Source organism: Hydra vulgaris, chromosome 02 (genome assembly GCF_038396675.1).
Source record: "Hydra vulgaris chromosome 02, alternate assembly HydraT2T_AEP".
Taxonomy (NCBI): Eukaryota; Metazoa; Cnidaria; class Hydrozoa; order Anthoathecata; family Hydridae; genus Hydra; species Hydra vulgaris.
The window spans coordinates 66,577,501-66,596,190 of NC_088921.1; the positions used below are offsets into that span (position 1 = coordinate 66,577,501).

Here is an 18,690-nt window from a genome sequence, read left to right on the forward strand (position 1 = left end):
TGTGTTAAAGACTTTAAGATATTGTTTGAAAGAGTCTCTATTTTAACTTCTATTATCTTTAATGCAGCTTGATGCCCAAATACCATAATAAGAAACTTCATAATTAGACCATTCTTTAGATATTTTCATTCCAATTTTACCTTTTACGCCAAGTGATTTCACTTTTTTTACGCCAAGTGATTTCACTTTTAACAGGTAGTGCAGCCAAGCTTTTTTTGTAGAAAACAGAACCACTCTTTTTTGGAACAGAACTCTGTTTTTTACTCTAATGTCCAGCAACTTAGCCAGCTGTATTGGTGTAATTGTCTACAAAAGGTATAACTGATATTGAAATTTTTTTTTCTGAACCGAGTCAACCGAGAATAAGCAGGTGGTTTTTTGCATATTTAGTTATGCATTATTTTTTTAAATTAATATTTTTATATAACTTTTTAAATATATCAATTAGTTTATAACTTTGAATTATCGAAGTCAGATTATAACATCTTCATCTTACCCCGCTTAATAAAAGACAATAATTGAGGAAATTAATAATCAAGGTGATTTAATCTACAACATAAAAACTTAGAAAATATTTGTTGGCTTATTCAACAAATTGGTCATCCGTATAATCGAACAACTCAAAGACCCTTTCAGCTTCTTTTAAAAGAGTTCTTCATTGCATATGACTTCAACAATAACATGCAAGCCATCTCTACTAGGCGTAATTTCTTCACTAACAGAGTAGTCAGGTGATGGAATTAACTGCAACAAACTGTGATTGCTGTTATGACTCTTGTCATCTTAACAAGTTTAAAAGTCAAATTGACTATGCATTTTTAAAACAACATTTTCACACACACACACATATATACATATTTATATATATATATATATATATATATATATATATATATATATATATATATATATATATATATATATATATATATATATATATATATATATATATGTGTATATATATATATATATGTGTATATATATATATATATGTGTATATATATATATATATAGGTCTCGGCAGAAGTAAATTATCACTAAAGCGGAGAAAAGCTCTACTAAAACAAACACTACAAACTACTGCTTGTAAAAAAAGTTTTATATTTTCTTATAGTAATAGAATTAAGGGATTTTAAAAATTACTACAACAACTAAAAAATCCACAATAAAAGTGAACATAATATTAAATTAAATAATGTATAAAATATATAATTCATTACATAAAATAAAAACTGCTATGCAAAAATTTAAATTGTAGTAATTTTATATTTTATCAGTTAAATAATTTTATATTTGATCAATATAATTTAGAGTGTAATAATTTTATATTTATCAGTTAGACCAATCTTATCAAAAACATGTGCATTTCAATCAGCGCTCTTTTTCAATTTTTTTTTTTTCTTTTTTGCAACAACTGTGCCTTTCAAAAAGCATTGCAGTTTATTATGCAATTAATTAATATTTTTTTATAAAAATGATTTTGTATTTTTCTCCCGTAAACCATTATATCAGAGTGTGGGCGAGAGCGAGAGCTAAAGCCCTGGCTTTCCACTAAGGCCTCTATATATATATATATATATATATATATATATATATATATATATATATATATATATATATATATATATATATATATATATATATATATATATATATATATATATATATATATATATATATATATATATATATATATATATATATATACATACATATATATATACATATATATATATATATATATATACATATATATATATATATACATATATATATATATAAGGCCTCTATATATATATATATATATATATATATATATATATATATATATATATATATATATATATATATATATATATATATATATATATATATATATATATATATATATATATATATATATATATATATATATATATATATATATATACATATATATATATATAAGGCCTCTATATATATATATATATATATATACATATATATATATATAAGGCCTCTATATATATATATATATATATATATATATATATATATATATATATATATATATATATATATATATATTAGAAATTTATATATATATATATATACATATATATATATATATATATATATATATATATATATATATATATATATATATATATATATATATATATATATATATATATATATATATATATATATGTATATAAATGCATTCAAACATATACACATAAAAAATATATCCATATATAAAATAAACTACATGTATTATTTAAATAAAAAAGATGTATAAAAAATATAAAGAATATTACAAAAGTTTGTAGTCAGGTATTATAAAAAAAGTACTGAGCTATAATCCCAAAAATGTCAGGTATATGTTAAAAACAAAATTATATAAAAAATTAAAAATTTTATTTTAAAATAGCTCCTCAACATATAAATACCATGTCTGGTAACTACATACCTAAGTAACCACGTACAACTTTGATAGGTAGGTCTAAATCATCCTTTAAAAAATTTGTAAACAAAAGTTACTTATTAAAATAATACAGAAATAAATTTGTAAAGAAAATACGTTAGATAAAATAATAAAATTAAATAATTTCTTTTTTTTTTAACTTATCTGTATTTTAATTTGTTTCAAAATAATGTTAAACATTTTAACAATATTGCAATTTACATATCGCCACTATCATTTTGTCATTTTTTTATGCTATGAGAAAGAAATAGAAAACTTAAAAAGAAATTGCTACTTTTTCTCTAACATCACAATAAAAAAATATAAAAAAACTATTTTCTAATTGGTTCAAGATATTATCTTGAACCAAGTTATTTTTGTTTGTTTTATACTAATGTCAGAGAAAAAATTGCAACTTTTTTTTAAGTTTTTTATTTATTTCTCATAACATGAAAAAATCACTTAGGTGATTGTGAAATGACCATGACGATATGAAAAATTCAAGCACTTTGAAATCGTTTCTTTTTATAGTCAGTTCATTAGTCACTTCATTACTATTTATGACCACATAATACTTATATTATTAAACAGTTCATAAAATATTGTATATAACTTTAAAATAAATTATTATCAGCATCATAAAAGTTGAATAATTTAGAATAAAATAGAATAAAAAGCATAAACTAGAACAAAAGTGACATAAAACTAAACTTTTAAAACAACTTTTTTGTTTGTAAATTAATACTAGATCATCACAGTAAACAAAAATGTAAAACTATTCATACTTTTCTTTAGCTTTAAATTTTTTTTTTTTTTTGCTTTGATCAGTTTTGAATAAATTAGTTAACAAACATTTCAAATTTGAAATTTTTTTATCTTTCAAATTATTGTTTGTTTTTTTATTATAAAATATTCTGAAACACATAGGAACAGTTGAGAAATTTCTTCTATTTTTAATCCTAGGATTTAACGATTGAAAATGATAAGTCCTAAGATCCTCGGATTGATCCCAAGATTATAACAAGATCTGATATGATGTCTGCATAGTGAGGTACAATAAAAACATACAATTTTAACAAATATATATTTATTAAATAAAGGCAATATACATTGCTGGAAGAAAAATATTTTATGTGCTTAGAAATATATGCTTTTGAAAACAAGAAGCACAGCATGTCCAAAGTTACAATTTTTGTACTTAGTTTAGCCTTAGTACTTGTCAACTTTACGCTCATTAGAAACCAAAAAACTATTTCTAAATAACCACCATGTGTTAATCAAATAATCACCACCATTTTCTAATAGTGAAATTTCTTATTGCATCTTTGATAATATTTCCCCATACCAAACTGGTTGCATCAATGATTGTCCTTCTTTAACAACATAATCAAGTAATTCTTCAATACTTTAAGAAAATTATTTATGGACTCAGGTATAATTTTAGGCTCATGCACATGAATCTTTAAAGCTGAATGCATTCTCATATGTGCTGTTGTCAGCATTTTTTAATTTGGTATACATAAAGTTAATTGAAACGCCAGTTGTGAAAAGATTAGTATCTTGACAAAAATGTGCTTCAACGGTTGCTTTTAAGAACAACAGTTGCTTTTAAGAACAACGGTTGCTTTTAAGAACAATGATTGCTTTTAAGAACAATGGTTGCTATTAAGAACAACAATTGTAATAATCTAAGATAATACTGTTATTTCATCATATGACAATCATAGAATTATCTTGGACAGAATAAATATTGATTAATGATTTTTGTATGCAATTTTTACTTCAAATCATTAAAGCATTATCAGAAGGCTGCTCTATCATGTCTTGGAGTCCATTGTTAAAGACACTTGCTTTCATATATCAGCCTTTATATATTTTTGTAAAACGTAGTTCTTAATAGGTAAAGGTCTAAACAGTATTATCACTTTGAAGATGGATGCAGTTCCATGTCTTGCCACACTTATAACATTTTGTTTTAAAACTAAGCCATGGATCATTGCATCTTTTGATAATTTGCACATTTTTAATGCAAAAATTTTACTAAACAGAGAAAAGAACAACAAGAGAAAGTTAAAAAAAAAATCGCGAAAAAAGATCCAAAATCTTAGCAAATGAGAAAATAAATAAAAAATAAACCTGAAAAAACAAAACCATAAAAATAATATATTTTTTTAAATTTAAGAGTGTACTACTCAATCTACTCCACAGTGAAAATATTATTTGTATGCCAAATAAATTGAAGTTTATTAATTTTTTTTTAAACGCTATACTAGCTGAAACTCAACATTTATGACAATAAATATGACAATGACAATGAATGTTGAGTTCTAGCTAGCATAGTTAGAACTCAACATTTATTCTGTGACAAATAGGCCTGCTTTGCGTACCTTTTAAATGACTACCCCATATAAACTTCAGTTAGTTTACTTTGAGCTTTTGTGTTTTCATAACTGTAGTTTAGTAAATTTCTCTAATTTTTCCGCTTCCAGAACGAATCACTTTCATAAAACTTACCTTCAAATTCTGACTGATTTGAAGCAATTTATTTCTTTTTATAAAGAAAATCAATTACTGCAATTTATAAGCTATAGGCAAAAATAATTCTTGAATAGCAAACTTCTAACTTTTAACACTAGCTCTATTGGCCATTATAGCCACAATGTCGTTTTGTGAAACAAGACTATGGTCATGGAGTTTTCACAACATGTGAACATGTAGATTTTTTCAGAAGCGATTTTTAAAACCTTCTTACAGCTTCATCATATAGAAAAATTTCAAAAAAGTTGAAATATTTTTAGCTGTAAAACCCACATAGACTTATTAGTTTTTAAAATTTTTTATAGCCTAAAATGTATAATTAAAAAATATTATATATATCTGGTTAGTACTATTATTATTGCAAAAGCCTAGAAATAACTACAAAAAATAAATAATAAATAAACTTTGAAAGTTGTGATTTTATAATTAAATGTCAAGGTCACATTAAAGTTATAAAATATTCAATGTAACAAAAATTGATTTAAAAGGTGAAATATGTAGATCTTTTTTTTATAGTTAACATTTATTAGCTGTTTTACAAGGTTACTAAATAAATTATCTTATAAATATAAATAAATTATAGTATTGTATAAGTTATAAAGATTTTGTAAGAGTTTTATAAAAAAAACTTATAAAGAAAAAAATATATAAAGAAACATCTTTATAACTGCATTATGAAAAAAAGATTTCACAACTTTAGCAGTTAATATTAGAAGGAGCTTTCATAAAAAAAAAACATTTCACTATATTCTTAAAATAATCTTTAAACAAATTTTTTTGGATCCATAAACGACATTTATAAATCAAATTTGATCATTTGATTTAGTGTTTAACTTAATTAGTCTTAAGAGTTATTGTATATTGCATAATTCAATGTTACATTAAAATATAACATAATGAAACTTCAAATACATTCAGTATTCTAAATTAACATCATAAATTAATAAAAACACTTCTTTCTAACAAAGAGGTGTTTTTATTAATTTATTATGTTAATTTTGTTTAAATGTTAATAAAATAATTTAATAAAAAGAACTTGTTACCAGTTATTTTTACACTCAGCAATTTTTGTACTAATATTTTGTCACTTTTTTATCTTATTTTATTCTGAGTTTTATACATGTTAAAGCGTATTAAAAAAATAATTTAATGAATTTTGGGTATTTGAATAATTAAACTGTAATTAATTTTTTAAAAGTATATACACAAATAATTTTTTCAAACAACATAAAAATTCATAATATATAATGATTTAAGGAGTGGGTAAGTTACACAAATATATTAAAATAATATTTTTCATTATACCTATAAACCTTGATAACCTCTTTTTTTAAAAAAAGAATTATTACACTTTTAAATTGTGTATATGCTAACAAACATGACATCATCATGACATCAATAATTTGCCTTTTAGTGCCGAGGTATTTTTGCACCTTTGATGGTGCAGAAGTATTCAAACTTGTTGGAATTTTCCTTTTGTTTTAACAAGCCCTATAATTAAAACGACTTTGGATTATACTGTGATGATAATTTAGCAATGTACTAAGTATTCCTCAAATTCCTCAAATGGAAAAAATCAAAAAATATATTGTTGATGTATTTAAAAGAAACAATCTTCTTATATCAATACAATGCAAAATCAATAACGTAAATGACATCATATTAAACACTGATAACCACACTTTCTAATTGTATTCCAGAAATTCTTTAAACTATATTCACACTGATTTAAACCACCTACCCATTATTTTAAAACAAATGCCACAATCAATTAAATTAAGATTGTCAGCAAATTCATTGAGTGAAGAATTTTTCAAAGATCTTCTCCTGTGTATGATGCATTATCAAAGTCTAAAATTTTTTACATTAATTGATAAATACTTCCCTATTAATCTCAAGTTCCATAAAACTTTCAACATAAACACAGTAAAAATTAACTATAAAGTATTTTAAATGAAAACAATTATCATATTAAAAACAACATTAAAATTTCACCTAAAAACAACTACAATTTCCTTGATTAAGGAATACCTGCCCTTTATCAAACCAATAGTGAACTAAAAACATTTTATACTATGGTAATGTAAGGTCCATTGATCCTGCTTACACTTCTATTAACAAATTTTACACTGGTATAAGCAAAACACCAAAAAAAAGTGCAAGTTGACTGATGATCTTGTATTTAGTTGCAAGATTTGAATTTTCACAGGATTGAATAGATCAGTGGGAGTTTAGTGGATATAGTTTTGTAAATTATGACGGATTTCTTGTAAATTATACTTTGACATATCACCAACTAGTGGAGCAATAAAAGAAGTTAAAGTTTTCTATTTGTAATTAGAAAGGAGAGAGACATACAACATGTGCTAAATAACTTTAAGTATATTGGAGTTTGTTAAAATTTTTCTGAGAAGTTCCATTTAGAAAACTGTTGCAGTAGTCAAGTCAAGAGTTTACTATGCTACAGGTAATTGTTTTTGCAGCATCTTTAGTGAGACAAGGGCAAATATAGTGAAATGCACAAATACAGTGGTTTTCATAAATTTAGACGCACTCATATTTGAGAATAGAAATTTTTAGTTTTTTAACGATAAAACAATAGCAAAAAAAGATTTTGGTTTAGTTTTTTTTCTATTTATTAGATAAATACATACAGAATACAAAATTTACAAAAAAAATACAAATACTAAGTAATAACTAGATACAACTACATTAAATAAATATTAAAAAAATAAGACAAAAAAAATTATTCATAAATTTAGACACACGATACATTAGGAGGCGTAATTTATGAAGCAATCAATATTTTGTGTATCCGCCTTTTGCTTTAATACAACATCCTTTCCGACGTCCTTCAGCTGGCCAAGTGTGGAAATTTGAACCTTTGCCAATTCACAGTCAATCCAAGCCCAAATGTTTTCAATCAGGTTCAAATCAGGTGAGTATGGAGGCCACGGTATTGTCTTGATATTATTATCGTTGAACCACTCCTTTGTATAGTATGCAGTATGTAGCGCCATCTTGTTGAAGTTTCCATGGTTTATCATTGAGCATAAGCAGGTCAATTGATGGAATTACGTTGTTTTCCAGTACTTCTACGTATATTCTGGAGTTGATTTTCTGGTGTATGTTTGGCACATGCCAACACTTTTGTAATTGAAGCATGACCAGATTCCTATCAAGCCTCCTCCACTTTGCACAGTCGGTCTAATGTACCTGGCGTAATACTTTTTGTGAGCCATTCTTTTGACTGTTATGTTAGATTTGGGATTGATAAGCTCAAAGTTACTCTAATCACTCCACATGTTTTTCCATTGTTCTACTGTCCAATACCTTCTTTCATGACACCATTTTAGTCTCTTTTGTTTATCATATGGACGCAGGAGCGGTTTCTTCAAAGCTGAGTAGACTCCAATCTTGTATTTGATAAGTATTCGGCAGACTGTGCTTTGAGAAAAATATATATATATATATATATATATATATATATATATATATATATATATATATATATATATATATATATATATATATATATATATATATATATATATATATATATATATAATATAGTGAAACAATTTTTTCTAATTTATTATGACAATTCCTTGTTTATACTTTTTCAGTAAAAACATAAGAAAATGTGTTTGTTATACAATTTTTGCTTTTTTTTTAAAACAGGTATTAGTTTGCATGCACATAAATTAATTGTACAAAACTATTGTATTGATAATTTGTTATGAAGATAAATGTTTATAAATTTTTAATTTATAAAATTTCAATTTTATTATTGAATTTTATTTCTAGAATTTTATTTTTAGCAATTATGAACATATTTGAAAAAAAAGATATTAAAAACACTATTCGTCGAACCGTATAGCACCCAAAGCTAAATATTTAAATACTATTCATATTGTCATGTTAGAGACTTGGTTAAACAAGGTAACACTTATAGAAAAGTTGAAGAACCTACAAATATTCCATTTACAACAGTAGAAGCCATAGTAAAGATATACCAACAATATGAAACATTTGAAATTCGTACTGGACAAAAGCTGAACGCATTTCCAAGTGATAATGGAGAAAAAAAATCTGTTTGAAATTGCAAAAAATATAGCTCATCTGAAAAACTTAACAGGAAACACAACTTCACTTACAATAATTAGAAATCACATTCATAAAGCAGAGTTCAGTGGACTTATAACTCCTTAAAAACCATTCATAACAAAAAACCATATGAGGAGTAGAACAAATTTTTCAAAAAAGTAATATTTGGTCTGATAAATCCAAGTTTAACTTTAAAAAATCTGATGGTGCACAAAGAGTTTTGCAAAAGAAGGGTGAAGCTTTTCATTTGAGTAAAACATATGTTGGAAACGTTTTTGGTTTCAACAAAAAAATGATCCAAAACACACAAAAAACATTTTTTGATAAAAGCAGCATGAACTCTTTAGAATGGCCTTCACAGAGCCCTGATTTGAATCCAATAGAACATTTATGGACTTTATTAGATAAAAAAATAGGTACTAGACCATTTACCAAAAATATAGATTTGAAAAAACCTGTTGTTAAATGATGGTCTCACATTGACAATAATTAAATCTTAAAGTCTAGTAGATTCAATGCCAAAATCCTTGTTAGATGTAATTAAAGAAAAAGGAGGACCAACTAAACATTTTAGTTTATGAATAAAATTAAAAAATTTGAAATTGCTTTTCATTTATTTTAATAAACTGGTATTTGTTCTTAGCTTTAACATGTAAAGCTAATTTTATACAATTATTTTGTGTGCAATTGTTTTTATGCCATTTTTTAGTTTAAAATTCTTAATCAGGAAATTCAAATGCATTTAGAAAAATTTTACTTATTTTTTTAAAAGATTTTTCAACAAATAAAAAATTTGACAAAAAAAAGTTCTTTAGATCATCTTTAAACAAACGCACATAAAAAGTCATACAAAAAAAAGGAAGGAAAAAAAAGAAAAAAAAGGAAAAATGAACTTCGAATTAAAAAAAAAAAAGAACACTAAACAAACTTAAATAAAAAAAAAAAAAAAAAAATAAATTAAAAGAAAACAAAAGAACGAAAGTGAAGTAAACAAATAAAGTAAAAATAAAAGTTAAAGAGTAAAGAAAAGAAAAAAAGAAAAATTAAGTAAACTAAGAAAAAAGAAAGAAGAAAAAGCAATAGTAGAACTAGAAGATTGTAGAGAAAATTAAGAAGAATTTAGTTTGTTTATTTTATAATACATTTTTAATGTAATTATTCTTATTTTATTTTATTTTTTCTAGCTTTTTTTTTGTTTATTTTTCATTAATATTATTATTTTTACTGTTGTTAATATTGCTATAATTCTTTTCTACATTAATTTTTTTTTTTTTTTTAAATAACTATTGTTGCTGTTATTATTGTTATCATTATTATTGTTATTATTATTATTTATATTATAGTATATTATGTTAATACTATTATAATATACTCTTATTTATTACTTATTATTGATTTATATTATTTTAACTTTATATACTATTGCTTTATTATTTTCAACAATATATTTTGACATGGCAGTAAAGTACACTTGTAAGTTCTGCAATAAACTAGTAGCTGAAAGTCATAGAGCCATTTTATGTGATTTTTGTTCTTGTTGGGTTCATGCTAAGTGCTGTCAAGTCAATAAATCCTCATATAATCTTCTTGTAGAAGACTCTTCTGACTGGTTCTGTAGTGACTGCATAATTAAGAATATGCCTTTTAGTATACTCTCTGACCTTGAACTTTCTTTGACTTTTTCATGTCAGACTCTTCCAACTAATATATTAAATTCTTTGGAAAGTCCGATACATTTCAAAAATTTATTTAAGGATTTAAATAAAATCTCTAACACGAATACTAACTGCAAATATTATGATATTCTTGATCTTAATAAAACTATAAAATCAAATTCTGAATTGTACCTTCATCTAAACATTGGATCTTTACCTTTTCATATTGATGATCTTCGCAGTCTCATAAGTTCACTTACTTCTCTCCCTATTGTGTTTGGTATTTCAGAATCTAAATTACAGATTAATGATTCTAGCATAACTGATATAAATATAAATGGCTATATTATCGAACATTGTCCAACTGAAGCCAAAAAAGGAGGTGCTCTTCTATACTTGCAATCCAACATAAACTACAATGTTCGACAAGATCTTACAGTATACGTCCCAAAGTATTTGGAATCTGTCTTTGTTGAAATTGTCAATCCCTTTGAAAAAAATATCATCATTGGCTGTATATACCGACACCCTTCGTTAAATCCTAAGGAATTCCTTTCCGATCATTTTAACCCTTTACTTGAAAAGCTTAGTTCTGAAAATAAACAGGTTGTGATAATGGGTGACTTTAATATGGATCTACTAAATTACAATGAATCCAACATTATCTCTGATTACCTTGACTCATTATGTTCTTACTCATTTTTCCCTACAATAATTCAACCAACACGTACAACTTGTACACCAAAAACAATTATTGATAACATTTTTTTAAATTTTCAAACTCCTAATCTAATTTCTGGAAACCTCACAATATCAATTTCAGATCACTTAGCACAATTTATTTGTATTCCAAATACTCCTCCTAAAAACAAAAAAGTAATAACTACCAAACGATCCTTTAGGAATTTTGATAATAATAAATTTATACAGGCAGTATCAGATATTAATTGGGAACTTAATATTAAGAATGGTGACGATGTTAATAAATCTATAAACTTCCTTTTAAAATCACTTAACGCGATCCTTGATCGTCATGCCCCGTACAAAAAACTTTCCGCAAACCAAATTAAACTCAAATCTAAACCTTGGATCACCTATGGAATTCTGAAATCAATTAATATAAAAAACAAGCTCTATAAAAAATATATAAAATCTAAAAATCCCAACACAAAAATTAATCTATTCAATAAATTTAAATTATATAGAAATAAAATAAGCAATTTATTAAAGAGTTCTAAAAATTCATACTATATTTCCTTCTTTAACAATAACCTCAACAATACAAGAAACACATGGAAAGGAATAAAAGAAATTATTAACATCAAACCTTCTTCGCCAAATAAGTCTTATAATCTTAAATATAATGGTAAAACTATCTCAGACAGTGTGGCCATTGCTGACATATTTAACAAACACTTTCAAACTATACAACGTCCACCATCAAGCAAAATTAGTTCCTCTAAAACTATTTTTTCTGATTATTTAAAAAACCCAAGTTCTAGTTCCTTTTTCCTTAATCCAGTCACTGAAAACGAGGTATCTGACTTAATAAGAAATACTCTGCAAAATTAGAAAAGTTTAGGTCCAAACAGTTTTCCCACTCGTCTTCTTAAACTTACTGCTCACGTTATTTCCAAACCTCTCTGTACCATATTGAATAATTCTTTTGAAAAAGGTCTTTTTCCGGATGTGTTTAAAATAGCCAAAGGCATTCCTCTCCATAAAAAGGGTTCTCAATTCGACCACAAAAATTATAGACCAATTTCTCTTCTTTCTAACTTAAGTAAAATATTTGAAAAAGCCATGCATATCAGACTCTACAACTTTTTTGAAAAAAATTAATGTCTTTACAATCACCAGTATGGTTTTCGTAGCAAACACTCCACAAATTATGCACTTATTAATATAACTGAGTCAATTAGGAAAGCTCTTGACAGTAAACTATTTGCGTGTGGTGTGTTTCTTGACTTAAATAAGGCATTTGATTCTGTTGATCACTCAATCCTTCTAAGTAAACTAGAACACTATGGTGTTAGAGGTATTGCTCACCAATGGTTTTTATCATATCTTTTTAATAGGTCACAGTTTGTCGCTATCAATAATGCTAAATCTTTGCCAATATTTTTCTCCACAGGTGTACCACAAGGTTCTGTATTAGGTCCACTGCTTTTCCTTATTTTTATAAATGATCTCAATATGTCTTTAAAATTTTCAACTGCTTACCATTTTGCTGATGACACAAACTTACTCCTTACGAACAAATCATTAAAAAAAATCAACAAACATATAAATCATGATTTATCCAATCTTCTTCAATGGCTGCGATCCAACAAATTAAGTCTTAATACCAGCAAAACTGAGCTTATCATTTTCAAATCAACTCAATCTAAAATCACTAAACACCTAAACTTCAGACTAAGTGGCCAAAAAATCTTTCCCGTAATTTCTTTAAAATATCTTGGAATCAAAATTGACTCGAATCTATCCTTTTCCTCTCACCTTAAAGACTTAGCACTTAAACTATCTAGATCTAATGGGATGCTATCCAAAATTCGACATTATGTCAACCATGAAACTCTGCTCAACATTTACCATGCTATTTTTGGATCACATTTACGATATGCTTGTCAGGTTTGGGGACAAAGCCAGACAAAAGATTTTTTAAGAGTTTCTAATTTGCAAAACAAGGGATTAAAAATAATATACTTTCAACAATATAGCTCTAACTCTAATATCCTATACTTTCTATCCAAAATTCTGAAATTGTGTGATCTTGTTCATTTATTAAATTGTATATTTATCTGGAATAGCAAGCAAGTAAACCTCCCTCCCTCATTTTGTAATTTCTTTACCACTATAAAATGTTCTCGCTACTATCTTCGATCTTCTAGTAACCTTAAATTATCTATCCCAAATCATTCTTCGGTTAAGTACGGTCATAAATCAATCACAAACCAATGCGTAAAATCTTGGAATAAATTACCTCTTCACCTTAAATCCCTAAACTTTATTACACAGTTTAAAACCCATCTTCATGCTTTTTATTTGGAGAGATACTGTTTGTAAAATGTATATATATATATATGTGTGTATGTATGTATGTATGTATGTGTATATATGTATATGTGTGTGTATGTATATGTATATGTATGTATGTGTGTGTGTATGTATATGTGTATGTGTGTATGTGTATGCGTATATGTATATATATATATGTATATATATATATTTATATTATGTATTTATATATGTATGTATGTGTTCGTGTGTGCGTATGCATATATATATATATATATTTATATGTCATACATTTTTTGTAACAATAACTTTTATTATTATTATTACTATTATTATTGTTAAATTTTGTTAAATACTAGTGTTGTTCCTTATTATTATTGTTTTATATCATTATATAAATATATTCCTAATAATTACGACTGTCATTCATATTTTATTATTATTAATATCAATTTAATTTGTATTTACTTTATATTATTATAATATCTGTTATTATTAATGTTATTTTTATATTATTACTAATATTATTATTAATCTGTTATTATTACTGATATTATTTTAATTTATAGTTTTTGTTTATATTATTGATGTTGGTATTATTTTTGTGGTTAACATCGTTATATAACTTTTACAGTTTCTATTATTTCTTCCTTTTCTTACAATTATCACCTTTTATCTGACTTTACTTTTCTTTTTATTGTCACTATTTATTATAATTTTATTTGATAGGTGTTTACTTGAGATTAGTATCATTACTATTTGTAAATATCCTTGATGTAAGATCTTTATTCAGAATAAATTTGAATTGAATTGAATTGAATTGAATTATAATTAAAGCATGATACAATTTTTTATTCAAATGTGTTAATTTTATTGAAAAATTACTTTGTACGATGTATGATTTGTGTGTGAACACAAATCTTAAATTTAGTTTTGAAGGAATCTAAATAAGTTAGTAAAATGTAGAATGTAAAATTTAGTTTTAAAGGAACGTAAAATAGTTGTGCAATATTTATCAAAGAAGACATTTTTTTATTGACATCTGCAAACTAATTTATTACCTCTCTTATTATCTGCTAACTAATTTTTTACATAAAACTTTAGTCTCTCCTTCATTGATTGAAAAGGAGAAGGGTTTTTGTTTAAGATATTTAAAATATTTTGTTTCTTGTTAATTCAATATTATGAAAAGTTGTTTTGACATAAATTATTATAAAAATAAATTATATTTGAGAATATCTTATTGGTAATGGATAAAATTTATTTATAAAAAAATTGTTTATAATCTTTAATAAAAATATTACATTAAATATGTAAAAAGAATTTATAAATAAATAAGTTTTGACAAAGAAACAAAAGATTATAACTTATAAATTACAACATTTTTTATGAAATGAATTATAAGGAAATTTAATCTTTATTAAATAACAAATTTAGTCATCAGTAACTTTCGTTATATTAGATTAAATAATTTTATTAATCAATCTAATTTAATTTCAACACGGAAACTTAAAAATAAAATAATGATGCAATTTAACTTTTAACAATGTAAATAAAACTGTGTTAAAGCTACATTTATCAGTATTGAGCGTTTTTGTTATGCTATAAAATTTCATAACAGAGTCTGAATACATGTTTTAACAGTCAACTAGTCATCTTCAATTGAAATCAAATGTTTAAAATTTGTTAAAATACGAAATGTAATTATCTGTGTACAAATTAATAATATTATAAATATAATAAAATCTATAAAAAAATTTAACAAGTTATACTAAAGAACAAATAGGAAGCTATAAAAAAAAAATATTAAAAAAATATAGAGAAAGTTAAACTGAAAGCATAAGAAAAATATTCTTCTGTAGCTCAAATCATTTTTAGTCTTTAAAATTGAATGTGTAGGATGTATCTCAAGAAATATAAAATTTTACAAACAATAGAATAGGTTACAAAGCTTAATAACAAAACTAATTAAGTTTACCAAAGCTGTATCTTTTAGCTCAAGATTCTCAAGCACCACATTTCCTGAAAATTAACAAGAAATTTTGAAATTAGTATTTAATTTATTTATAAATCCATAATTGTAAACAAAAAATAAGAGAATGTAAATATATACCTATATATATATACAACCCTCGGAATTAGGGTCAGCATTCGGCAATGCCGACCTAACTGCCGACCTGAAAGTGTTTGAGGTCGGCAAATTATTGCCGACCTCAATTTTTCTAATTCCGAGGGTTGTATATATATATATATATATATATATATATATATATATATATATATATATATATATATATATATATATATATATATATATATATATATATACACACACGAGCTTACAATGAAGAAAATTTCACAACATGTTATTTCTGCTTATAAAATGGTTATGTTGTCAAACAGTGTGATTATACTTGTTCAAGAAAATGTCTGCGAAAGCAATAATGAGATTTAAAAAATTGGTGAAGACTGTGCTCATAAAAAGTTTTCTACTTGTTATACAAAATACTTTTATCCAAAATGTTTTGAAGTCGTATCTACAACAGCGCACTCATGACACTACATCATGGAACTAGCACTTTATACTTCTCAAATTCTTAAATATTGTTTGCACCTGATTTTTTTTTTTTTTTTAATTAGTTATGGTAAAACAAAAACGAAACCAAAAAAAAAGTACTTATAAGATCTTATTTAATTAGTATTAATGAATAAACCGGTGATGGTGTTTTGCTTTCGATGTTTTGATATATTTATTTAATAATATTATGCTGTTAAGTTAATTAAGAAATGGTTTTAGTATTTTATTAAATTTTTTAATTATCAAAATAACTTTTTTTAAACATGTTCATATTTTAATTCACACTTTTGTTTTTAATTGTTAAAAAATCAAGAAATTATTATAACACGAGAAATTTAGTTTAAATTTTTTTTTCAAAACTATTTATTGTAAGTTTAATAATAGTTTTTAACTGTTATCAATGGTATGTACTCTTTTTCTTTTTCAAACTGAACAAAGCTAATTTATCAATCATGTCTTCATAAGCATTGTTTATTCATTATCATCATTTGATTTAAAATCAATTTTTATATCAATGACAACATTAGTTGGTTTCCTTTTGAGATGTCCATGCTTATTAAATATGAGAAGAAAATAAAACAAAAAAAAATGAAAATAACCAACCAAACAAAAATTTTTATTCAACATTAAACAATTTGTTTAAGATTCAAGTTTCAATATATCATATTACTGATAATATCAGTTTAATAAGTTTAACCTAAGTAAAAAACAGTCTGAAAAATATTAATATAGCCAAACCAGTTAACTAAATTTTAACAGTTAATAGTTTAGTTTCAAAAAATTAGTTAAAAGTTTGTTTGGCCCCTAAAAAAGTTAGTTTAGCTCTAAAAAATTCTGTAAAAGCTGCACAGTATAAACTACAATTCCCAGGTAGAATAACAATGGCCCAACGTAACACCAATCTAATAAATCTTGTGTATTGCATATTAAAAATTGCTATTAAAAACATGTGTATGAAAAATCTACTACCCTATCTAAGCACAACTTTGTTGGGCTAACAAATTTGTTATTGTTTTGCTAATGAAAATTTACAAATATATTTTCACACATATTTAGGGGTGTATAATGTGTGTGTAAAGGGAGGGGGGTGTTTATAAAAATTTTGGAAATATAAGTACTTCTGAGTTCAAAAAAGATGATATATTAGCTATAAGGTATTTCTTGGTACTGTTAGTAACAGTGACATATATGACTAGTTACTATGATTCAACATTGTTATACTAATATATATCAATAACATATAGTTTGTTAATAACAAATACATTATTAATAACATATACTTAATACATACTTTGTAATAAAAATTTTTGATTTATTTTGCTATTTTATTGAATACCATAACTTACCAAACCTTTAAAAATGTTTAATAAAATCGAAAAAGAAGAACTTTTAAACAAACAAACTTTCTCAAAATCACACAGAGGTCCCAGTAAGAAATACAGTAGAGAACAAGCTAAGTTTATACTGAGACACAAATTCCTTATTTACAGAACTGCAAATTTATGGAACGCATTGTTATTGGAGGTCATCAGTTCAACTAACATAAATAATTTCAAAAACAAATTAGACGTATATTTAGCATCAAAAATTAACTTAAAAACTATTTTTATTTAAATTTTTTGGATTGAATTGTTGTATATTATCAAAAGCTTTCAAAGTGAGTTTTAACTCACTAGTTGTTAATGCAGCAACAGTTTTAACTACTATTACTATTACTATTTTAAGTTTTCTATTTTACAAATAAAATGCCTTAATTATTTAAAAATTATTTAAACCATAAGATAGAGAATTTCATAAAATTTAAATAATTTTATTTTCTTTATACTTCTTGAATATTGATTTTAAAAAAATCTAATGAGCTCTACCTCCCCAAATTCCTATCTTTAGCTGGGAAGCATCCAAGTTCTTTACATATTGACCAAGGTATTTGTTCAACAAATCTGCAACAATTGATTCAAAAACCATTGTTTAAGCATTTTTTCCACTATCCATTTATAATGCAAATTAAATTTACCTTCGAAAAAATTTTGATAAAAAAATCAGAAAATATATAAGTAATAAAAAAAATATCATATTAAACAACAATGCACACATCATCACTTATAAATGCATCCTCCAATTTAAAAGAACTAAATTTTTTTATGAAATGCATTGAACAAGAGTTGGGAGCAGTAAATTCATCATTCAATTAATCAATTAATAAATAAAACACTTTGTATTCAATAAAAATAAAATCACTTATATTGATCTTTGTTAGACACCTCTGATTACTTATTCAGATTGAGGAGGTTACTTTTTTTCAAATTGATTGCAACTCTTTCTAAACTCTAAACTTCAAAACAGTGTTT

At 24.4% G+C, this 18,690-nt stretch overlaps 1 protein-coding gene across 1 annotated transcript in view; it reads right to left on the bottom strand.

Annotated features, from left to right (window-relative positions):
- LOC100215098 (intermembrane lipid transfer protein VPS13A) overlaps nucleotides 1-18,358 on the bottom strand; it is a 172,035-nt gene extending 153,677 nt beyond the window's left edge. The window contains exons 1-3 of the mRNA XM_065791745.1: nucleotides 18,208-18,358; nucleotides 15,743-15,786; nucleotides 2,453-2,495 (exon numbers count right to left, since the gene is read on the bottom strand). Of these exons, the coding sequence (XP_065647817.1) occupies nucleotides 2,453-2,495; nucleotides 15,743-15,786; nucleotides 18,208-18,307 (187 nt within the window). The 5' untranslated portion in view covers nucleotides 18,308-18,358. The remainder of the gene's footprint in view (nucleotides 1-2,452; nucleotides 2,496-15,742; nucleotides 15,787-18,207) is intronic.
- Nucleotides 18,359-18,690: the final 332 nt, after the last annotated feature.